At 33.9% G+C, this 24,370-nt stretch overlaps 3 protein-coding genes across 8 annotated transcripts; all 3 read right to left on the reverse strand.

Annotated features, from left to right (window-relative positions):
* Nucleotides 1-17: 17 nt before the first annotated feature.
* LOC18050593 (APO protein 1, chloroplastic) lies at nt 18-3,080 on the reverse strand. 6 transcript variants are annotated; one of them, XM_024191775.1, is made up of 7 exons: nt 2,953-3,080; nt 2,765-2,839; nt 2,374-2,485; nt 2,054-2,127; nt 1,809-1,903; nt 1,350-1,712; nt 18-1,256 (listed from the first exon to the last, which is right to left on the reverse strand). In XM_024191775.1, the coding sequence occupies exons 3-7, from the start codon at nt 2,432-2,434 to the stop codon at nt 422-424; spliced, it is 1,428 nt and encodes a 475-aa protein (XP_024047543.1). In that variant the 5' UTR covers nt 2,435-2,485; nt 2,765-2,839; nt 2,953-3,080; the 3' UTR covers nt 18-421. The 6 variants fall into 6 exon arrangements, with proteins under 6 accessions (XP_024047543.1, XP_024047541.1, XP_024047542.1 ...); XM_024191773.1 differs by having other exon boundaries at nt 2,765-2,863; XM_024191774.1 differs by lacking the exon at nt 2,765-2,839.
* Nucleotides 3,081-9,488: 6,408 nt separating this feature from the next.
* LOC18050594 (pectinesterase inhibitor) lies at nt 9,489-10,097 on the reverse strand. Its single transcript, XM_006449911.2, has one exon. The coding sequence runs from the start codon at nt 10,095-10,097 to the stop codon at nt 9,489-9,491; it is 609 nt and encodes a 202-aa protein (XP_006449974.2).
* Nucleotides 10,098-13,548: 3,451 nt separating this feature from the next.
* On the reverse strand, nt 13,549-18,407 carry LOC18050595 (probable galacturonosyltransferase 4). The gene is made up of 9 exons (XM_006449913.2): nt 17,816-18,407; nt 17,662-17,699; nt 17,490-17,531; nt 17,236-17,329; nt 16,923-17,107; nt 15,920-16,191; nt 15,440-15,797; nt 14,651-15,226; nt 13,549-14,257 (listed from the first exon to the last, which is right to left on the reverse strand). Exons 1-9 carry the CDS (start codon nt 17,913-17,915, stop codon nt 13,982-13,984), a joined length of 1,941 nt encoding a protein of 646 aa, XP_006449976.1. The 5' UTR covers nt 17,916-18,407; the 3' UTR covers nt 13,549-13,981.
* Nucleotides 18,408-24,370: the final 5,963 nt, after the last annotated feature.

A 24,370-nucleotide genomic window follows, 5' to 3' on the forward strand; every position in this document is an offset into this window, starting at 1 on the left:
ATGGAAATGGAGAGGGGAGCTTCAAGTAGTAGTAATAGCGAGAGAGACGAGAGAGTATTAACATGGATGCCGGTATGGTAATAACCAATTATGTACTAATATAGTTATATAACTACGATTGATTACTGCATCCCATTTTTCAGTCCATCATAATCACATTCATCAAGCAACCAATCAGACTATTCCTGAGAATCTTCCAGAAATTAGTCGATTTAAAGAGCTCTAAAATTATAGGTTCAAGACAAGTAATAAAACGCTTGTGAATGCAACAACTTAAAGTTCTGGTATGTATTGCTATTGCATTCTGAAATGCCCTTCTCAATTTTAAGGAGATAAAGCAATCAAATATATACAACCTCCTTAATGATTCAACACAAAAATGGAGAATCGGCAATCAGCATCAAGAGGGATTGATTCTCTATTACGCAACTAAATCTACCTCTTCACTTTCAGGGACTATTATGTCAAGCCTCATCGTAGGCTTGTATTGTTCAGGAACCTGTGCACCTGCCTGCATGCACACTTCAACCACAGCAGGTGCCTTCCCATAATACCTCTTCAGAGCACTCCTCAATGGAGGTCCCTTTGGGTCTTGAACGTGCCACACATAATTTGGTGGGAATACTTCATCTACGACCGCATCCTGCCAACCATGCTTTCCATCTCTCCATTGGTGCTTAAATGCACCACATAGCTTAACATTGTGACCCCATGGTCCAACGTGAACCTCTGGGCAGTAACCACATGCTTTCACAGAATATTTCCGCATCAACTTTGTCACGCCTGATCTCACTACTTCATATGCATCCATTGTCTCTTGAGCTATCCTGGGAACATCTGCCAATGAAGGAGGTGGTAATCGCCCACAGGCACCATCCGTGTCGAGATCAGAAAGTGCAGAAGAACCTCTAGAACGCCATGGCCTTGGCTCCTCAACAAATCCACCACGGTCAATAACTTTCTTTCCAAGCATCCGGATAGGTTTGGTCCTTCTCCGTGAAGGGTATTCTGGTATGTCTACACCGGCTTGGATGCATAGCTCTACAACAGCTGGAATCCTGTCATAGTCAAATCGGAACTCATGTTTAATGCGACGACCAAAGGGGTCATAAAGGTGATATGACTCAACAGGGAGAAGTATGTCATTGATGGAACCCCTGACCCATGAGTGAAAGCTTCGGCGCTTAGCTGCAGTTGCACCTTGGCAGTTTTGAATATGGTGACCGCTGTGTGCCACATGAACCTCTGAGCACTCACTGCATCAGGGCAGAGCCGTTAAATTTCAAAGACATCAGTCAAACCTATAACTTACTTGCCATAGGCTAAATGGTACATAATCTTCAACTTACCTACAACCATACACAGGAATAACATGCAAGAGCTGTGCAAGGCCTTTGATCAGAAGTTTCCACGCATCTATTACTTCATAAGCAACATGGATCAGATCAGGAACAAGTATTCCATTTCTTGGAGGCTCCAGAGGCTTCTCTATACCCATTTCTGCAAGTCTTTTATCCTTCTTTGCAACCTGCCTTATCTTCTCTATTGGAATGGGATAAGGCTTCTTCTTCTTCTTGGGTGGTAGAGTAGGAAGATCCACATTTTGGGGATATGCTTTTTGTTTCTTGAAGGACAAGTCTTGAAGGGGTCTCCTACTGGCACAAAGAAAGGTCCTGGAACTCGTTGACTCAGCATTCTGAAGGTGTTCACACCTAAACTGTAAGTGGAATAAAAACCCAACTATGATTTTCAAAACAACAACTATCATCAAAGAATGTTGTCAATAGATTTTTATTTTTGTCAATAACTTGAATAGTTGTAAGAGGCAGAAACTCAAGTTGGGCTGGGCTGGGCTGGTAGCCGCACCACTCCCCTCCCTCCACTTGTGGTTGAACGTAATATTCTACAAGTATATTCATAAATTCAATGAAAAAGTTTCGAACAACATCATGGAAAGATTTTTTACACACATCTTCAAAGATTTACTTCCTAAACAATATAGGAATACAATCATAAACACAAAAGAAAGGCTATAATAGAGGGAATATATAACCTTCAGCAGAAGATTGTGTGGGCTTATACTTGACAGTTGAGGACTCTTACACTCCATAGATCCTTTCTGAACAACTGCGAATTAAAGCAACACCAAAACATATTTAGTATTATGTCAATAAATAGTCTACATAACAAGTGCTTTTTTTTTTGCAAATATTAGTAGTGTTCAGTAAATTAAAAGTCTGGAAAGTTAAACATTAGTTGGTGACTGGCATCATTTGTGTAAGTATTTATCCATTTCTCAGAATTAACGTTATAATCTTTGACAGTAAAATCAATTAATCAAAAGAAGAAAAAGAAAAAGAGGAAGAACTTTACCCCTTTGAGATGGATTTGAATTCCATAAAGAAGACGTGACTGGTGGTGCTGTCTGGAGCATTTCATCCAGCCTTGTTCACACACTTGCTTACGATAAAAAGAAAATACAGTACTGCATGCAAATTTCAGAAACCAAAGGATTAGAATGCATTTGTATCTAACTTGTACAGTTAATGCTTTGTAATGGTGGTGATGAGCCCTTTGGGTGACTTGAGTCTGAAGCAGCAATGAAGTTGAAGCAGAACGATTAAAAAAGCAATGTTTCTTTTTTAATATAAAATATATATATATAGTTGTTAAAAAGTTAAAACAACAATTTCAGGTCTCAAATCTTGCGTCTTTAAGTCTTAAAGAGTATCTTCAATCATCAATTATATTTGTTGATACTAACCGGCTCGTTCAGTAATTTTGTCAAACAGATGGGGTGTCGCGTCATAGCAGACTTGTATGTACACCACAACTCACACTGAATGAATGAATTAGTGCGTGGCTTATGAAATGCAAAATCAAGAAGAGTAACGATTAAAGAACAATTAAAACTCAAATGAAAGCTTAATCAAAAGCTGTCTGATGATTTACCTTTCAACAAACCTCCCTCACACTCAAGACTCCCAAGTCCAACGCTCTACCTTTTTTGTCTTAGGCTCCCAAAAAAAAAACAGTAACAGGGGCATGGCTACAACGCCGGGCTCTCCAAATGCTTCCCCTGCATCCTTTGGCTGCCACGTGGCACCCAAACTTATGGGAACCGATTGTGTGGCTCAATTTTCTTTAATTTATAAAGTAAATAAATTTATTAATCCTAATTTTTTTAAAAAAAAAAATAGCATTAATAAAAAGAAAAAAAAGGAAAAATGAAAGCTTAAAATTAACCTATCAAAATCAAGAGGAGAAAACAAAGAGTTTATGCATTATAGCACAAGAGTTTTGTTTCATATTTGACATTTAAATTTTCATGGATTTTGTTATGTGTCTTAGGTTTCGTATTCTAAAAAACCTTTTTTTTTTAATTTTTTTTTTTAACCTTGTTTCATGCTTGAGGCTCATGCTTCGTGTATAACTACCTAAGTTACGTTACTAGCTTTCTGTATCTCGTGTTTGCCATATTTCGTGTTCAATGCACTTTTTTTTTTTTCATAATTTACATTGATAATTGCGTATTTTATTTTCTTTGTTTCATGTATACATTTATATTTCATATTTATGTTACATGTTTCGTGTCTGAAATTGTGCCACAATTTTACCTTTTCATGTCGTTTCATGTTTGACACTAATATTTCATGTACAGAGTATAATGTTTCATATCTTTATCGCACCATGTTAGATGTGAAATTTGTGTATTTCGTATTCGTTGTTTCATATTTTGTGTTTCTTATTTCATGTACAAATGTCATGTTTCATATTTACTTCGATGTAGTAAGGACAAAAAAAAGCACCAAATATAGCGGTAAAAAATGCCAAGAAACAAACAAAGTAAATACCAATTTCTTTCTCGACTTTGTGAAAAGAGATTAGATATTTTGTTACCATTAGTTTTATTCATTACTCAATTCGCATGCTCTTTTGGTCCTGTATCAATGATGACTGTTTGAATAATATGATACCCTTAAGTAGGCATAGCCTGTTAGAAATAATTAACAGAAATAGCATTACAATAACATTTCTCCTAATCTTCGTGACTAAAAAATCATCAATCACAATTTCAATAATTCACAGAACTAGCTTAAACAACAATACGTTTTTCAAGTATTATTCTACTCTTTATAAAGAATGACATAACTCTACTATTTACAAAGAATGACCTATGTCCACTCTTTACAAAGAATGACCTAGGTAAACTCTTTACAAAGAATGACCTAGGTAAACTCTTTACAAAGAATGACTTAGGCCCACTATTTACAAAAAAATGACCTAAGTCCACTCTTTACAAAGAATGACTTAGGTCCACTCTTTACAAAGAATGACCTAGGTCTACTCTTTACAAAAAATTACTTCGGTCGACTTTTTACAAAGAAATGTACATTCCTTACAAAGAATGAGGAATGACTTAGGAATTTAGAAAATATTTTTTAAGTAAAACACCCAAAGAACGAGTATTCGATAAAGTGCCCAAAGACAAGATTTAACAAAGAACGATCTAGGTCCACTCTTAACAATAAATATTGTTTCATGTCTTGCGACCTTTCATTTTCTTCTGATTTTTCAAGTTCCTATGAAATCCATTTTTGAATTTAAAAAATTACACATTAGCAGGCAAAACTCACAAAAACCAGTGCAAAAGATAACGATGGATCTTCCCCGCTGGAGCCACAAAGGCTTGATAGTAAATGTATCACATGTGTCTGGTGTTCTTCCCTCGGGCAAGATGAATTTTGTTGACTTGGCAGGTTACAATTTATTCACTCAATAAAAATAAATATTGTTTAGCATTTCTTGTAGAACTAGTATATGTTTATTTTTATTTGTCCCTTTGTTTGATGTATCCTTTATCAAGTTACTAGGATATTCGATGAACGAGTACTGAAGGCTCCATATTGGTGGAGAATACGGAAGTTAATAAGTCAATATACATTATTTAATGTTGTTTATGCTTTAAATACCAATGATAGTCATGTGCCATATCAGGAGAGCAAACTTGCCCGAATGTTGCAAGAATCTCTAAGATGCAAAAGCAAAATTCTGATGCTCACTTGCTTGGTATGCTATCTGCAAAAGATGAATTTTGTTGACTTGGCATGTTACAATTTATTCACGCAGTAAAAATAAATATTGTTTAGCATTTCTTGTAGAACTGATATATGTTTATTTTGCTTTGTCCCTTTATTTGATGTTTCCTTTATCAGGTTACCAGGATATTCGATGAAAGAGTACTGAAGGCTCCATATTTGTGGAGAATACAGAAGTTAATAAGTTAATATATACATTATTTAATGTTGTTTATGCTTTAAATACCAATGAAAGTCATGTGCCATATCAAGAGAGCAAACTTACCCGAATGTTGCAAGAATCTCTAGGATGCAAAAGCAAAATTTTGATGCTCACTTGCTTGGTATGCTATTTGGTCTCTAGTCTTTTATTTTTTAATTTATTTGAAATGAAATTTTTGGGTATTAAATTTGGTCAACTTGGTTTCTTCTCTATTTGTAAAGCCCATTTTTCTGCCAAGATTCCATGTATATAGTGAGTTTAGCATCTCAGTGTTGCCAAGGCATTAATCACACTGTCTCAGGCTCCACAAAGAAAACCAAAAGTTCAACAAGCTCAATGTTGCTTTCTTCTCATAAAAATCAAATACCCAAAAGTATTTCTACCACCAAAACACAAACTGAGAGCCAAATGCATTTTTCTACCAAGAAAGCCACTGGTGTGGCTTCTATGATAAAATGAAGGTATTCACAGAAGTTTTCTATTCAAGCAAGATACATCTCTCACTCTTCTTGTATTTATAATCAATTACATTAATATATTATGTTTTTCTCGTTACCTAAAGGAAACTATTTGATAAAGCAATTCAGTCAACTAAATCCGAGAAGATGTCTCAAGGGGATATATGTGGCCCTATACATCCAAGTCGTGGACCGTTTCAACGTTTTTTGGTCTTAATAAATGTATCAACTAGATAATCATATGTCTCCTTGCTTTCTAGTCGCGGTGTTGAATTTGCTAGATTTCTTGCTCAAATAATTGTATTAAGAGCATAATTTCCTGATTTTCCTATTAAAAAAATTAGACTTAATAATGCTGGTGAATTCACATTTAAATCTTTTAATGATTATTACATGTCTATTGGAATTGATGTTGAGCATTATGTTGCACACACTTATACACAAAATGGTTTAGCTGAATATTTGATTAAACATTTATAATTAATTGCAAGACCATTAATTCTTAGATCAATTTTGCCTTTTTCATGTTGGGGACATGCAATACTATATGTTGCATCATTAATTCACATTCGACCAAGTTCTTGTTTTTTGCATTATACATATTCACCTTTACAACTTTTTTTTTGCTAAAAGCTAGATATTTCTGATTTGAAAATTTTTGGAAGTGCTGCTTATGTCCCAATTGCTCCCTCACAAAGAAATAAAATGGGCTTGCAAAAAAGACTTGGAATTTATGTTGGTTTCGATTCTCCATCAATAATTAGGTATCTTGAACTTTTAACTAGAGATCTTTTTACTGCATGATTTGTATATTTCCATTTTATTGAACAAATTTTCCCGTCATTAGGGGGAGAAAAGACAAAAGTAAATAAACGATATGAAATTACATGGCATACATCATCATTATCTCATCTTGATCCTCATACAAATCAAAGTGAACTTGAAGTTCAAAGGATCATTCATTTGCAAAATATTACATATCAAATTCTTGATGCATTTACTGATTCAAGAAAAATAATATAATCATATATTCCAGATGAAAATGCCTCAGCACGTGTTGAGATCTCTAAAGGACACACGGCAAAACTAATGAAAGTAAAGTGCATTTAAAACGTGGAAGACCAATTGGCTCAAAAGACAAAATTCCCTGGAAGAGTAAAACATAAGAAAAGTTACAAAATGAAATTAGCACTCCTGAAGAGTTATTGCCAGCCAATCAAATAACAGAGATTGATCAATCAAATAATATTCATCTCATTGACCTAAAAGAAGAAAATTTGCCAACAACAGAACAAGTATTAATTTCTCCTGAAGAGAAGCAAAATAATGAAATTACGATTGGTTTTGTTGGTACAGAAAAATCTTGGGATCGAAATGAAATAATTATTGATGATATTTTTTCATTCACTGTTGCTCTTAATATTACAAATGATGATGAGGCTCATGATCCAAAAACTGTGAAGGAATGTTGACATAGAAATGATTGGCCAAAGTGGAAATATGCTATTCAAGCAGAGCTAAATTCACTAGCTAAACGTAAAATATTTGGACCAGGAGTCCTGACACCTGAAGATGTCAAACTTGTTGGTTATAAGTGGATATTCGTTAGAAAATAAAATGAGAGAAATGAAATTGTGAGATATAAAGCAAGGTTAATAACACAAGATTTTTCTCAAAAATCTGGCATTGATTATGAAGAGACATATTCTTATGTTACGGATGCAATTACATTTCGATTTATAGTTAGTCTTGTAGTCTCTGAAGAACTTGATATGCATCTTATGGATGTTATGACTGCCTATCTATATGGTTCTATTGATACAGATATTTACATAAAAATCCCTGAAGGATTCAATATGCTAGAACCAAACAAATTTAAACCAAGTAGTTTATATTCTTTGAAACTGCAACGATCCTTGTATGGACTACAACAATATGGGCGTACGTGGTACAATCGTCTTAGCAATTATTTATTGAAAGAATGATATGTAAATAATCCAATTTGCCCTTGTGTTTTTATTTAAAAATCTGAAATTAGATTTGTAATAGTTACAATATATGTTGATGATTTAAATCTCATTGGAACTCCTGAAGAGCTTTAAAAAAAAAACTTCATGTTTGAAATGAAAGATCTTAGAAAAATAAAATTTTGTCTTGGCTTACAGATTGAGTATTTGTCAAGTGAAATACTCTTACATCAGTCAACATACACTAAAAAAAGTTTCAAAGTGTTTTTATATGGATAAATCCCATCCATTAAGTACTCCGATGGTGGTACGATCACTTGATGTGAAAAATGATCCATTTCGTCCTTAAGAAGATGGCGAAACAATTCTTGGTCCTGAAGTACCATATTTAAATGCAATTGGTGCACTCATGTATCTTGCAAATTATACTCGACCTAATATTGCATTTTCAGTTAATTTTATTAACAAGATATAGTTCTACACCAACTCGTAGTCATTGGAATGGTGTAAAACATATATTTTGCTATCTTTGTAGAACAATTGACATGTGTTTATTTTATCCAAATGGATCAAAATCTCCACTAAAAGGTGGTAGGATCAAATATATTTCACCCAAATTTTGTTATATACATGAAGTTTAAAAGAATGGTGATATAGATATTTAGCAAATACTCTCAAGTGATAATCTTGCAGATTTATTTACAAAATCCCTACTAACATCGACATTCAAAAAGTTGATACACAAAATTGAGATGTGTCAGCTCAAAAAAATTTCTTCAAATCTTGAAGAATCTATGTCAAGATGGGGGGAGTATACTTATTGGGGGAAATAATATATTTTGGAGGAAATTTTATAAGTTGTACTCTTTTCCTCACTAGGTTTTTATCCCATTGGATTTTTCCTAGTAAGGTTTTAATGAGGCAACTTTACATCTCCAAAATTATTCAAGATATCAATGAATAATATACTTTTTTTTCTTTACTAATTTTTTCTGCAAGGGGGTTTTTTTTTTAAGTAAAAGGTTTTAATGAGGTATATTCTTTGTAATGAGCATTCAAGGGGGAGTGTTATGAATTTATTAAAATAAACGTGGATTTTAATAACATATATCTCTTAGTCTCCCCACTATCTCTTATTAGTAATCTTTAGCTTTCCTATAACTCCTACTATTTGATAAGGAATTTTGATTTATAATTTTTCATTAATTTCATAAAGTGATTATGTAATTATAAAAGGAGAGCTCATCTATTTGTGTTGTACACATAATTGGAATGAATAAAATTACTCTATAATATATTATTATCTCATTTTATTATTTACCTTGTGCTGCTGGCTAATAGCTTTTCTAATAATAATATAAAAAAACCAAAAAATTAAGAAAATATTTTTAAGAACTTGAAGAATAGACCTTTGGGAAGCGACGCATCCTCCTTTAACTATAAAAAAAACCAGAAAAAAGTCAAATCCTAAGAAATAAAAAACAAATACAAACCCACAAAATAAATAATAAATAGTAAAACATACCAATTTCTTAAAAGAATAAACAACCAGCACCACGAAAAAAAATAGCTCTTAAAATGCAAAAACACAGAAGTGAATATATATTCCAGGGGGTGCTCTCCTCTTCATCTGCCAATTAAGAGGGGTGGTGCATAATAAATAATTATTAAGTTTGTGAAGAACAAGAATGAATGGTTCCACAGCCACATCGAGAAAGGCAGAGATTGACTTGGCAGTGGAATCGCCCAATATATATATAGTTTAGGGGCTAGCTCCTCCACTGTATAAGCTAGCGATGACGAGGGTACATATTTGACAGATAGAGTTGAGAAGAGCGGAAGTGAAGGTGGGATAATGAGCTTGACAATCATCAGCAAGACGAGCAGTGTGATTAGCGTAACTCGGCAAGGTGAAAAACGTCTCAGAGTTCAAGTCATTCAAGGCGGATTCAAGGAACTTAACAGCCTTGTTGTAATCTCGTTCACATATTCGGAGATTCTGGAGAATCTCATGCCTGCTATCGCTGTCGTTCTTGTGGAGGAGGAGTTCATCAGCTATTCTGTCTCGGGTCTGGACAGCATTCGCATAAGCCAATCCGAATGAAACATAAGCCAGCGTGTACCTATCAGCATCCGGTGTTCTTGGATCGCTGTACAGTGTGTCCACACAGTTTTTGTAGTTTGATGTTTTCTTGCACACCTTATCAACTATCTCCGTTACTTTTCTGTTACCATCTGCAGCACCTCCACTTGGACTTGGAGCAGAACCTGCTGCTGCATATTCGTATTCATTATTGGTGCCCATGGACGACGATACTACCGCCATCAATGAAAGAACGCCATAAAGCATCAACAACCTGCTGCTCCCCATTATTCTTTTCCTTTTTTCGATTTCTGTGGAGAATTTTGTGTGCTTTCTTAATTTACAAGCTAGGCAGATCGACAAAGAAAGATATATATATATATATATATATATATATATATATATATAAAAGACAAAGTGATCAATATATCCCTTTTTAATGCTACCAACTTGCATGCTCGCGTTCATATGTATCCAGTTGTCAGTCATTTCATAGTTTCTAACTAAATTTGGTACTTATTAACTACCTTTTTTTTTTTTTAATAAATAAAAAATCAAGTAACTTTTACCCATACAAGGAAAAACGATCAAAGAATTAAAAGCTCGTCTCTCATACTTGACCCATGATTAATTAATTTGAATATCAGCACTCATCCTTCCTAATATACATTTTGATATTGCTACTAATTAACAGATACATTACCTAATAATGTGTTTCAGTTTATCCTTCATTAATTTTATAAATGAATATAAATAACTTTCTTCGTCACATACATGTGCATGTATGTATATATATGTTAATTATAGCCTGTACATACTTCATACCTGCAAAAAATGAATCCATTTAGTAACTATCTCAATCAATTAAAAATATGCACGTGAATACAATAAAGAGGATTAAAGTAACGGACAAGTTAAAAAAAATAAAAAAACCATATATTTTTGTTATGAATTTATATCTCTGTTAACAAATGTAGGTAAATTAAAACCCCAAAAAATAATTAACCTAAATTAATTATTCTGAAATTATTGTTCTATATTACTATTCATGTGATGCTATTGAAATGATATTGTTCATTAGTTACTGTTCAAAATTACTGCATCATTACTATTCATAACATTGTCGATGTTACTATTTATTCACCATAAATTTATAAAATGTGCTAAAAAATAAATTGGATTTTTACGTGGTTCGAATCATAATCATACATCTATGAGCTCGTGCCCAACATTAAGTAATTCACTAAATAATGAAAAGTTTATTTTAGATTCCTTCTTAATCTTGCCACTACCTTGTTGAATCTAATTTAGTCTATCTTGCTTAGCGAGCACCACCCATTAGTCGATCTTGCTTAACGAGCACCACTTATCTTTAATTGTGTTTGTTGCTTCCGTGAGACCTTTCAACATATAAAGGAAGTATTTCACACAATGAAGACATTGAAGACGTATCGTATTTAATACAGAGAAGCAGCCAACACAAAGTACAAAAAAAAAACTGGTAGAGGAGTATTGTGATATACTTCCTTATGAGTCCAATAGTCCATAAATATTTGATATACTTACTAATATAGTAATCGTCATTATTCTGTTAGATCCGATAATCACTTTTGTTGGTACATGAATTCCCGTACGTTATTTAGTAATAATCACATGTTGCTTTTTGTTGATACTTTTGGGTTTAATTGTTAATTTTGCCTGCATATATATGATAAAACGAATGGTGGAGTTTTAGATCTAAAATGAGATCTCCCGCCAACTACACATTTCTCAGCCTGTAGATAGAAACCAAAAAGATTGTGAAAGTAGTCATTTGGCAATTCTCATTCAAATCAAAGATAAATTTAGATTTTAGAATAATAAAAAAAAGTATGGGAATGTCTTTGCAGATACATTGCTTGAGTCCGATTTGTGAAGATTCTCAAGAACAAAGGATTAGTATTCAAGCTCGGTGATTAATTGAACATGTATAATTTATCACGTGATTCATCTTTAATTACAAGAGTTTGGGTCATTGAAATTTTTTTGAACCTTCATGCACAAACAACCTCTTGGTTATTATTATTATTATTTTCTTTCATCTTTTGAAGAAACTAAAGTAATCATGATAGAATGTCTAGTGACAGAATATATGAAAACTAAAACTTCATAAAAACTACAGACACGTGAATACAGACAAATCATTCGCCGGACCAACGTAAGTTTACTCTTCATCCCATGATTTACCTTTTCTTTCGTCATCTTTCACTTACTGACATTCATATACCTTAAACTGACATCAAATATATCCCCTCATCCAAACTTGAGTGCATCTATAAATATGAATTTTGCCTACACCACAAACCCCAAAGTATTTTAATGATGCATTTATTTCTTAAATTAAGAAATTAAAATTTTAAATAAGAATCAAACCCATGTTTATAGATTAAAATAAAAAAAAGAAATTATATTTATTTTGATGGACCCCACACCAAATTAAAAATTAAGAATGAGAAACTTGAGAATCAGTCTCTCATTTACTAAAACTCTATAAAACACCCCACTTACATTGTATTATTAAAACTATATCCTCTTTTTGAATAATACAAAATATAAAATACAAAAAAAATAATAGAAAATCACAACAACCAAAACCCAAATTTCGTTGCACAGCACATCGTAATCGTGTCGTTAGTCGTCGCTCAGCAGCCTCGGTGTCATTCGCTTATTGATTGAAGATGAAGAATAGATGGAGAAGAAGAAGGAACAATGAAGAAGTGAAAAAAAAAAAAAAAAAAAAAGTAAAGTAAAAAGGAAGGATTAACAAAGAAGAAGAAGAAGTAACAAAGAATAAGAGAGAGAGACAAAAATGCTTTGAAGATAAAGAAATAGATAGAGAGGAGTTTGTTCATGAATGCGGGTACAAATTTATTAATAGATAAAATAATAAATTAAATAGTAATACTTTGACGTGTACGTGTAAACAAAGGAATGGGTGGGCTGAATGATAACAGAAACGCAATTTGACCACCCAAACCCAGTTAGCTAGCCCAGCCCACAACCCGATGCCAATTCCCAAATCCCATGCCAGCCGATGACGCTTATTTTTCACTTTTCTTATGGATGGATTTGTCATTTGAATCGACAGTGACAGCTGCCCTTACCACGTGATTACAACTCTTCTTTTTAATTCAACTCTAGTGTGTCGCCACGGCAACACGACAAAAACAGCCTGTCCTCTCCGTGGGGCCAACTGCCAACTGTTTCTTTCAATTTCATCCGTCAAAATGAATGAATATGATTTATGTATTCGATGCATCATAATAAGTATATAATCCTGTAATATTAATAATTGATTTCATTCTAATCACATTTGTCATAGAGTTAACAAATCCACATCAACATTCATGCTAACGACCGCAGCCCCTTTCCTTTTTCATATCCCCTGAACTCAGAAATTCTAAAATATTTCTAGTGAATTTCATTTAATTAATGCAGACATGACATATATAATTAAATTTGATATTATTATCATTTACATAATAATTTTTTAAAAATAAATATACATAATATTATTCATTTATTGTATATCTAACCTGATACCTCTAATTTATTCTAAATATTTTCCTCCCAACTGCAGTCTGCAGCTACACCATGGGTGGATCCGTTAAGCACCAAAAAATTATACAAAATCTATGTGAATCGAACAAGATGGAGTTGTGCGTACAAAATAAATCAAGAGATCAATGTGGCCATCATATAACCCGAAAACAGAACTTACATTTGCCGTCTAACACAACTCATTGTCACGGGTTCTTCAACATTGCTAAAGCAAAGGCCAACAAATCAAATACATCATCTTAACTACTAGCTGGCATTCACATTTAATGATCCAGCCAAAAACAATACATATATCTAACTTCAACTCATTTACATATACAACTGCAAATTTCCAAAAATATGTTACTGAAGATTCGGAAAAATAAATAAAATAAACATATTCCATGCATTACGGCTCTAAATCTATAATCTTCCTAAGAAAACAAAAACAAAAATTAAAATGTACAGTGAAAAGAATTAAACTCAGAAGCTTTATCTTCCAAACACAATAATCTACAATGACAGATGGAAGAGACCTTGAAAAATTTAAGGCCAACAAAGCAGTGTTCAGGAAACTTCAAATTCTGCCCGGACTATGGATTGATGTTGCATTCTCGCAAATACAATTGATCATAGTCTACATGTTTGGTCCAATAGTTCCTATACTTTGGTATGTTTATCTCAAGCCATGGTTTCATGTTCCCATTGTAGTGTATGACAGCCGCCCTCTCTATATCCCTCTGGTTGACACTGGGATTGTATCCAAGCCCCAGCACATGCCAAAAACGGTCCAGGGGATATGTGCGTTTCCAGAATGTTATAAGACCAGGCGGTAGTGTTCCCAGCTTCCACAATTGTCTGTCATGATTCTGTGAACAGGAATTTTACTTCAGAAATATGAACAGGATAAAACAAGTAACTAGATATTTTAGATTACTGATGCTAGAAAATTTAGGTTTAATATGTGTTAAGAAACAATTAACTTTTTCTGCTTTGATTCTAACTGCTTGGCTGCATTTCTATTTTACTTGAGGGATTATGGTGATGTCTCTAAAATCCAAATACCCAAGGCAAGGACACAGAACCTAGGGGATTTCAAGAACACTACCTACGCACTACCCTGAGTTGAAACAGCTTAAGAGACTTTTTTAAGCACACCATAAACTGAGTCACAAAAGGGAAAGAGAAAACAAGTCTCATATCCTAAAGTAATTTATAAAATTTGGCAAACTAGCTAACCAAGAACTAAGTACATCACTTACCATCTTCTGCCATGTGTGATACACGTCTGTGATGTTTTGCCTCCTCCATTCATCCAAATCAAAAATATTCATTCCATATGCCCATCCACAAGCACGGGGGTCAAAATTCTTTGAAATAAGAGGATTTGAGAAGTTGAGATATCGATCAAACCGATGGAAGGTTTCTCCACAAGTCTCTACTGCACCATTGACTTTACCCTTCAAATCAATAGACCACAGACCACTGAGATCCTTTTGCACCACTACATCATCATCTAAGAAAAGCACTTTGTTAAGCCGTGGGAAGACCTCTGGTAGGTAAAAGCGAAGATGGTTCAGGATGGACAAATACTTGGGGTTCCTAAACTTCAAATTTGAATCAGAATTTGCTCGATGTGCCCTAAAGTAATAGTCTATCATAGATTGAGAATTCAGCTGTTTGAGAACTGGACTATAACTTGAGTTCAGCCACGTAAACTCTTCAATATTCTGAACCTGCACAGTGGCTCTGCCTGGTGGATTTGCTAGAAACCACATCCTCATGGCAGCATAATTAAGCCTATCAGTGACGATGTGGAAAACATGGTTTGAAGGGTGCTGCAGAGGTTCAATGCAACATGGTGAGTTTGACATGTCAACAGAAAGTAAAGGCCTTCTTTGGAAAGATAGTAAATTGATTGATGCTCTAAACCATCTTTCCAAGAAAACAAAAGAATAGAGAAAAGAGATTGCCAATTTCCTTATGTTTTCCCCTATCTTCTTGGCAACTAAAGGAAGAATAAGTGCATATTTTAGAGAAGAATATATTACCTTAGCATGGGTGACAGTAGAGTTTACGACAACCGCTGCTGCCAATACATTGTCTGAGAAAAGGGCATAATGGAACAGCCGGGGATCTTCTAATTTCTCTTGATTTGGAAAGTACCGCTGGGAAGAATTTAATGAATAGTACTCAGTGGTAAGGCGTAAGGGAAGACAATGAAGACCTTTAGGAAGTGTTTTTGCAGTTAACTGAGTCAAAAACAAGGTCTGCTTCTTATGCACCCGGAGCTGCTCTTCTGTCGAATGAAGCATAGCTCGAAGTTTCTTTACCACAGCAGCACAGTCATCTTGAATCTGCTTGCCCTTGGCCAACGATTGCTCCATTGCCTTCAATCTATCATTGGCACTGCATACGTAGATAACAAGATTTAATGGTTAATGCAGACAGAGCATTGACAGTCCATCTAGAATTTGAATATTTACAAAAAAAGATGTCAAAGTATTGGCATGTGTAAGAAGAAGACTCACATCCTTGGCAAATCAGAATCTTTGGATGCATCACCAAGTGCACGTTGAACCTCCTTAATGCGCAGTCGAAGCTCCCTTACAAAATTTGCATTGTTTCTTGTGGCTGGAAGTGAAAGATAGACTTTTGCCTTGATGAGCTGATCTTTAAGCTGACGTACCCGAAAATCTGGCGGTGCCGTTTGTTCAGTCTGTTTCTCATTGTTAATTTTTGTGGGCTCTTTCTTTTCCAAAACACCATATGTTTGAGATGATTCCTGTTGATGCTTTGTATCCTATATAGGCAGAAAATCACCAAATGTGGATCAGGAAAAAAAAAGAAAAAAAGATTAAATCTAAAGTAGATTCAAGATTTCATTTTATCCACAAGGTTTGAAAGTGTGCTCTTTCAAGAAACTATTTGATATACTGCAAACGAGAATATTTTTATGATGCTAGAGCACTTGATAGTTCAAAATTTATATTGAGCTCAGCAATTATTTATCTGTTAGCCTCTGAGTTCATAGAGGGGCTTCCCTGTCCAGGCAGGAAAAAGAAAACTACAAAGTCAAAAAGTATAGCTTCAGTCACATTGCCACATTCTACAGGTAATATTTTCTAAATCTAACTTGGAGTGCAAGAAAATCCACCTAAAAAAGGGAGTAGGTCAATTTGAGACCAATGGAAAAATGATAAGCTGTATCCAACAATCTGGAAAAAAATGAAACCCCCAGCATAAAGACTATTTCAAGCATCAGAAGCCCATCCACAAATAGAGTAAACCACAATTGTCATAAAACAATGAGAACCAAAAGAAAAAACAAAGAATTCATACTGGAAAATCAATCCTAAAAAAGAATCAATAGTAGACAATAATTCTAAAGCATTCGTTGAATCAGATAAGATAGATGCAATAATAAATAATTACAAAGTTGAAGGGTAGCCATCAAAGACTTTTCTATGCAAATGAGCAACAGCATTCTGAATTGAATAAAAACTGAACATCGAATGATTAAAATGAAATTACCAAAATTTGAGAGTGATGGGCAGAAATGTGATTGTCAGATGCCTTAATCTGCTCCTGGTCAGCATGCTTGTTGATTGGGGTTTTGGTTAGATCAGTGACCTGCCTGATAGGATTATCTGTTTTAGACTGATCAAGTCCATTAGTTGTAGCAGATAAGACCCTGGCAGATTTATGCTCCCATGACCCTGCTCATCACCAATTCAACCCATAACACACAAATATTACGAGCTGTCCGACAACAATGCTACAGATCTTTAATGCATTAACATAAAGAGCGCTATTAAGAATTTAAAAAAAAAAAAAAAAAAAAAACCTTGAGATTGAGACTGAGAATGAGCTGAATGTTGAGCGATTTTGTCAGAAATGACGAGTATGGGTTGTTTAAGACTAAGGGTAGTAGAAGATTCCTGTTTGCAGCAACAAATTAGATAGATGGAAACAAAAAAAAAAAAAAAAAGAACAGATAAAATTATAAAAGATCTTTTTTTTTTTTTTGGTTTATTTATTTTATTTTTTTAAACCACTAGATAGAGAGGTAGAGAGAAATTACAAGAAGAAGAAAAAAACCTGAGGAAGAAGATTTAGATGTCTGGCATCGCCACCGACAGTCTGAAGAGAAATAACAACACGGGAAAAAGTTTTAATAGGATGATAAAATAAATGTCTAATGCACGGTTTTGCAAATGCAACGAAAAGAGGGGAAAAAAAAAATGAAAGGGGGTGAGTAAAGCAAACTTACAAAAGCTGTAAGATCTTCGAGAAATTCGCCGCTTTCGGCTGAAAAAGAAACCCAGAAGAACAATGAATGTTGGTTAATTAATTAATTAATTAGTCAATCAATTTAATGAAGAAGAAGAAGAAGAAGAAGGAATATGAAAATTGAAAGAGCATACAAGAAGAGGGATAGGAATCCTTGAAAGTAGAGGTGAAAATAAGAATAGGAGCGAACACCGTCGCACAAAGCATTCCCACCACCAAATTCCTCGTCTTCATCCTCCCCTCCACAACACTTTTTTTTACTTTTGGATCCCTTTTGTGGCTTTTTGTGCGCTGCTGCTGCTGCTGCTGCTTCTTCTTCTTAATTCTTATATCCAAAAAGCTGAAGAAGAAGCTGCCGGCTGCCGATTTAATTTTTATTTAAACAATTATGATGGTGCGAGCCACCATCATTCTCTCCCGTATGGATGCGTTTTGTTTTATGAAGAAAGAAGATTGAGATTCATTTATCTTTCTTATCATCTATCATCACTACCGAGTTTATTATGAGTGTGTTACCTGGCTCTGGCTATAATAGAATAATAAAATATTATTATAAATTTATTTATAATAACATGGACTGGACTGGACTGGACTGTGGACGACGAGTAACGAAAGAAAGAAAGAAAGAAAAGAGCCAGAAAAGCGTCGGCGAAAATGATGAATTGATCAACAAACAATTCTGAGTGATTTAGTTTTAAGCGTCCGTCCGTGTGAACGGTGTGATGTGAGAGAGAGAGAGACACACACACACACACTGACACACACAATTAATTAATTAATTAATTAACTGAGAATCATCAGATCACAGCAACAACAATACACCATAATAATATTCACTCACAAGCTACATACATACATACATACATACATACAAACAAATAAGCACGAGCCTTTTTCTTATAAAAACAATTTTACATATAATTTTGTTGTCAACACTCACTCAACAATGATGATTGATTAGTGAGTGAATAGAGGGTAATGGGCTGGGTGCCCTAAGTAATGGGCTTAGAAAGACCAATAAATAAATAATAATGAGAAAAGGTGAAAAAGCAGCAAAGTTAATAAGTAATGTATTGTTTTTCCCAAATTTAATTGACCACGCCACCCAGACGCGTAATTCATTCTCATTTGTGCCGTGCGTGGTCTAAAGACTTGGCTGCACGCCTGCACCTGCATGATGCCGCGTTAACCGTGATTCATTTGCTGCTGGGTTTAAAAAACCAAAAAAAAAAAAAATCAACTAAACTGATTCAATTTCAATTACCTGCAACTTGCACATTTTCATTTATTCAGAGTTAACTTACGGCACAACCGCGTCACTCTTCTCTCTTCCTCTGATTTTTTTTTTTTTTTAGGATGCCTCCACTTGCGTGCTTCTTCATCAAATCTTCAACCTCCTTCTTCTTCTTCTACTCTCTTTCCTTTATTTTTTTTTTTTACCTTTTTTTAATATTTAATACACACACACACACACACATACAAAGTAGATTTTCAATAAAAATTTTTTTACCATATTAAAATCAGAAACAAGGTAAAAAATTAAAAAATATATAAATTTTAATACACTACAAGATAAAATATATTTTATTAAAGTCCCTAACTTTTTTATTTTTTAACTTGTCTGTAACTTTAATATAGTCATAAATCAATTGTTATACATATATATAAAACAGTGACAACCATTCCTACACAATTCTTAAAAAAAAAAAAAAATAGGTAACATTAAATGTGTCATCAAGTAAACCTAAGTTGCCAACTAAGCTTGGTTGCCATCAATATCATGTATTATCAGCGGATATTTTAACTTAAATTTTTTACTTAAAATTTAAACATAAAATTTAAATCATTGGATTGTATATTAAAAGTTAAATTAGCATTTAATGATGACTATTGATCCATTATTAGATTTCTTAAAATCAATAGCTCAAAATTGTGTTAAAATTTTAAGTTGAAATATCTCCTGACTAAAATAAAGGAAAAAAAATACACTCCAATATATTGTTTTTTGACATTTTATATTTCAAAATATGTGTTTTTTTAATATATATATATTAATAGATTTCTTTGTGTGTGTGTGTGCGCGCGCGGGTGTGCGTGCACGTGTTTTAATCAAGAATCTCTAGCTATATTAAAGTCAAGAATAAAGTAAAAGATTAAAAAAAAAAACACATGTTCTAATATAATGTATTTTATCATATAGTGGATTGAAATCTATGGTAATTTTTTTTTTACCTTCAAGAATCCTTGATTGAAAATTCATTGCACCCACACACGCACACAGAACTTCTCAAGTGTGGATGCTAAAACACATATTTTATTCAGACGAAGCTAAATGACAAGAAAAATAAAGACTCCATTTCACTTTCTTGTCATTTAGTATGTGAGAATCTGATTTTTTTTTAAAGTTCTTTTAGCTCCATTTGCATGAAATCAACATTTTAGCATCGCATTTATTTATTGTAGAAAATAATTTTTTAATAAGAGATCATTAGCCATATTAAAGTAGGGAACAAATTAAAAAATAAAATTTACAAGTTTTAATACAAGTGTATTTTATTTTGTAGTATATAAAAATTTGTATTTTTTAATTTTTTAACTTATCTCTGACTTTATTATGGTTAAGTACCACTAACCGAAAGCCTAGTTATTAAAATGAAAAATAAATTAATAGATAATAAAATCACAGAATCCAATATATCACATGATAAAATATGTTAAATTAAATGTGTTTTATTTTTTTAATTTATTTTTTACTTTAATAACTTTTGGAATTCTTAAGTAGATAATGGTTCTAGTCTTAATTTTATAAGTGTATCATATAAAAGATTGAAAGGGTAGTTTAAGTCAATTGTTTATCCCACTACAGATGACATGAGAAGATGTATTAAATTGATAAATGAAATTGGAATTGGAAACTAATAATAAAAAAGGCGTCGGCAACTGCAAGCAGTGCTCAACGGCTACCACTGACTCGGTTGTTTGTTTTGTTGGCGTTGGGACCAGACCAATTATTATGCTTGTTTTATTTTACCTCAAAATTCAAAAAGTATCACTCATTTGTGTTTTTTATTATTATTATCTCCCCTCATTTGGGCTTTTTATACATTTCGAAACAAAAGAATTGCATTGATTTTTTTTTTTTTTTTTTATTTCTTTGGGATGAGGGGGTTAATGGGTAAAGACTTTTATCAGCAAGATTTGGCGGTACTGTTGAGGCCTGAGCCCGAGGGAGTTGCACTTTTTATTTTATTTATTTTTTAAAAAGGTAGCGCTGAAACACTTTCTCCCACATAAAATGTGATCGTTGCTCGCACATTTTGAGGCGGACAATATGCCTCATTTGCCTCCCACCTCCACGGGTTCTCATAAGTCATAAATTTCTAATTTCCTTTTTTTTTTTTTTCATTTTTAACGACCCCAAAAAAGAAAAACAAAAAGTAAAGAAGACTTCCACTTTGTGCTCAATATGTATGTCGGACGGGGAATTCTAATAGAACATTAAATATATTATGCTTAATTAATGTATATATATATGTATGTTATTGTTGATGCGAGATTCCAGTTTTCTAGTCGTCCACGATCAGGATTTCTCCTCGTAAGACTTCTTCTTCACAGACTCCTACGTACACAGAGACAGGTCAGAGCACGCTGGGTGTTTTCCCGGCGTAAACCCTCTGACGCTCAAGTAAGAAACGTAGGCTTGGTCTTTCTGGGAAACACGGCCACTAATATTATGGCTCTTTTATGATCTCTCTATAGAAAACTCTTTTCCTAAGTTATAATCTCAAAAAGTCCAACCCCTTTACTTTCGTTGGTTACCTTTTTATACCTTCCTCTGAATCCGGCCCTTCCTGCAATCCACGTCCGTCACCTCTCTCAACACTCAGAAGTGGGTGCATCATTATCGTAATTGTGGCTGAGTGGGCTTCGTGCATTGATTCTCGGGCAACAATGCACGTCTTGCCAACCGTCATTGACCGGGTCTCCCTCCCCCCCCTCCTCAACTTCTAGTAGGAATGGCCTTATACTCCTAGCAGGAGGCCGGCTCCCGCTATGGCCCCGTAGAGAGTGCATTTGTGAACAAGCAAAATATTTCTGTTCGTGATCACCTGCTACCAGATTTCTGCAGAATACTCCTGTTCGTGGAATCCTGCTACCAGACATTTGCTCATCATGGTTGGTCTTGTCAAAGTATATCCCCCAAATAGTTATATATAGTTTAATTAAATATAATATAATAATTTTTTAAAATAAATACACACATAATAATACATACGTAGTGATTGAATAAAATATTTCTTATGTACTCCAAATCTCTCGTGTGGGGACGTATTGTTCTGATTTCGACAAATGCCTTTATAATAGGTCTCATACTTGTTCGACTTTCCATTCCATGGACTAAAAGTTGAAGCCAATTGTATCTGCATCTGGATCTGTTTCGACGAGATTGGGCCATCGGAAGCCCATTGCTTGCATTTCTTGTTTAATTTATGAGGAAAAAAAACAACCAACTTCATCATCGATCTCAATGGATTAGTCTTCACAATTCCAAATTGAAAATGCTTAGTAAGATATCCACAGCATGATATTATTAAGTGTCCTTCCTTCTTATATTATTATCAATGACTCCTAATTAAACTAAATAACAAGTTAGTTGAAATTTAAATTAAAACTTAAATATTAAAATAACTAACATTACTCTTCATTTTCTTCCTTGGTTTTTTTTTTTCTCCAATAAGATAACAAACAAACAAACAATACATATTATGATCAGTAATTGAAACAACAATTAAGAGAATAGTAGTATATAAAAAAGGAAAAGGAATGACCAAAAGGCAAAGCAAAATTGATGAAAAGAGGGTTGGGTTTTCCTGCCCATCCAATCAAATTTTAATAAATGAATAGGGACGCAGATGGAGTGAAAGTGGGTCTCTAGTCTAGTGTGTGTGGGTGTTGAAGCGGCTGATTGAACATGGAACTCCAAATGCTGCCATCCACATTCCCAATTTCTAAGTCGTCGTCGTCATCGTCGTCTTCTTCTTCTCCACCTTTGAATGGGAATGCACCCTCAAACTTATAGTCCGGAATATTAATATTAATATTCATTGTAGTAGTTGTTGTTGGTGGTGGTGTATTAGCAGCGGCGTCAGTAGTTTCAAACAAATTACAATGGGTGGTAAATTCAATGTCATGGAGTAAAGAGGAGAAGGTGTCTTGGAATAAATTCCAATCTTGTTCTGATTTAGAAATAATGCCGCCATCATCATCATCATGGAGCCATGGGAAATCAAATACTCCTAAACCCAAATACTTATCTGATGATGATGAAATGTGGCTACTCTGATCAGCCTCCACCTCCACGTGCCCTGATCTCTCCTCCTTCTTTGCAGCACTACGCTTCACAAACTTTTCTTTCTTTTCTTCTCCTCCTCCTTCTTCGTCTCTTCGTCTCTTCTTGTTTTCCCATTCCATTTCGCAATCAATCACAAAGCCTTCTGCAAACACACACATCATGTGTTATATATATAATAGCCGGCTAGCTCGCTCATTAATTCGTACGTGCATCATGCATGTGTGGCCTCACCTTATCAGGAAATCGCATATTAACCTTGAAACTGGAAACAAATTTACAACCCCCTGCCGCCCCATCCCCATGCATGCATGCATGCATTGCATTTCAAGAATAATTAGACAGGAAATGGATTTCCCAATATATCAATAAATAAATAAATAAGTAAAAAGATAGCTAGCAGTTCGGTAATGAATTGATGAAATCAATTGAACATATTTTATTATTTTTCTTTTTACCAAAAGAAAGAACGCAAGACATGCATGTATGTGTACGTAATTAATACCTTTGGAGTTGTGATGATCGATCTTATTCTTCTTCTTCTTCTTCTTATGTATTGATGAAGAGAGGCGTTTGGTTGCTGAGGAGTGATGATGATGATGATGATGATAAATTGATAATATTATCAAACCTGAAATTAATTAAAACCGATTTTAAGCTGAAAAACCGTTTCAAACACACACACACACACGCATTACACATTAAACATTTGCACATTTACGCGCAGAAAAAGAAAGAGAGAGAGAGAGAGAGAGAGAGAGACCTGCTCACGCCATTTAACCAACTGTACGTTCAGCGCCTGTCCCTCTTCTAGTCTAGTAAGAAAAGAATAAATTAAAATTAAGAAGGATATGGTTATTCCTTCTTTTGCGTAGGTTTTTTCTCATCTCTCCTCTCATGAATTTCGAATTCTAATCTGATGATGACCCTTTGGTCTTAGCAATCTTTCTCCTATTTTTAGTTTAATTTAATTTCCCAAGTAGAAAATAGAATTTGTTAGCTTCGTGATTCCTTCCTTCCTTCCTTCCCACATCTGCTCCTCTTAATTTGTTACTCCTTGTTACTCACCACTAATGTAATGCTTTTATGTATGTATGTATGTACCTCCTCATCCTCTTCTATTCCAATTAATACACTGTCCATAAAATATACATTGTATTGTATTAAAGTGTACTCATACACACACACACACACCCGACACCATTACTATTAATTGCATACCTAACCTACATATGAAGTATATATGTATTAATATATACAACCACACATGCACCAATTTCCATTCTTTCTTTAAACAAACAAACAAACAAACAAACAAACAAACAAACAAACAAACAAA

Source organism: Citrus clementina, unplaced genomic scaffold (assembly GCF_000493195.1).
Source record: "Citrus clementina cultivar Clemenules unplaced genomic scaffold, Citrus_clementina_v1.0 scaffold_2, whole genome shotgun sequence".
Lineage (NCBI taxonomy): Eukaryota > Viridiplantae > Streptophyta > Magnoliopsida > Sapindales > Rutaceae > Citrus > Citrus x clementina.

Coding starts and splice junctions, on each gene's coding strand:
- LOC18050594 (XM_006449911.2), bottom strand. CDS start 10,097: ATGGGGAGCAGCAGGTTGTTGATGCTTTATGGCGTTCTTTCATTGATG.
- LOC18050593 (XM_024191774.1), bottom strand. CDS start 2,434: ATGCTCCAGACAGCACCACCAGTCACGTCTTCTTTATGGAATTCAAAT. Junction 1,904..2,053: donor CACACAATCTTCTGCTGAAG/GTTATATATTCC, acceptor ATATACTTGTAG/AATATTACGTTCAACCACAA. Junction 1,713..1,808: donor TGCCTCTTACAACTATTCAA/GTTATTGACAAA, acceptor CTTACAGTTTAG/GTGTGAACACCTTCAGAATG.
- LOC18050595 (XM_006449913.2), bottom strand. CDS start 17,915: ATGAAGACGAGGAATTTGGTGGTGGGAATGCTTTGTGCGACGGTGTTC. Junction 17,108..17,235: donor TTCTCAGTCTCAATCTCAAG/GTTTTTTTTTTT, acceptor GGTGATGAGCAG/GGTCATGGGAGCATAAATCT. Junction 14,258..14,650: donor ATCACACATGGCAGAAGATG/GTAAGTGATGTA, acceptor TCCTGTTCACAG/AATCATGACAGACAATTGTG.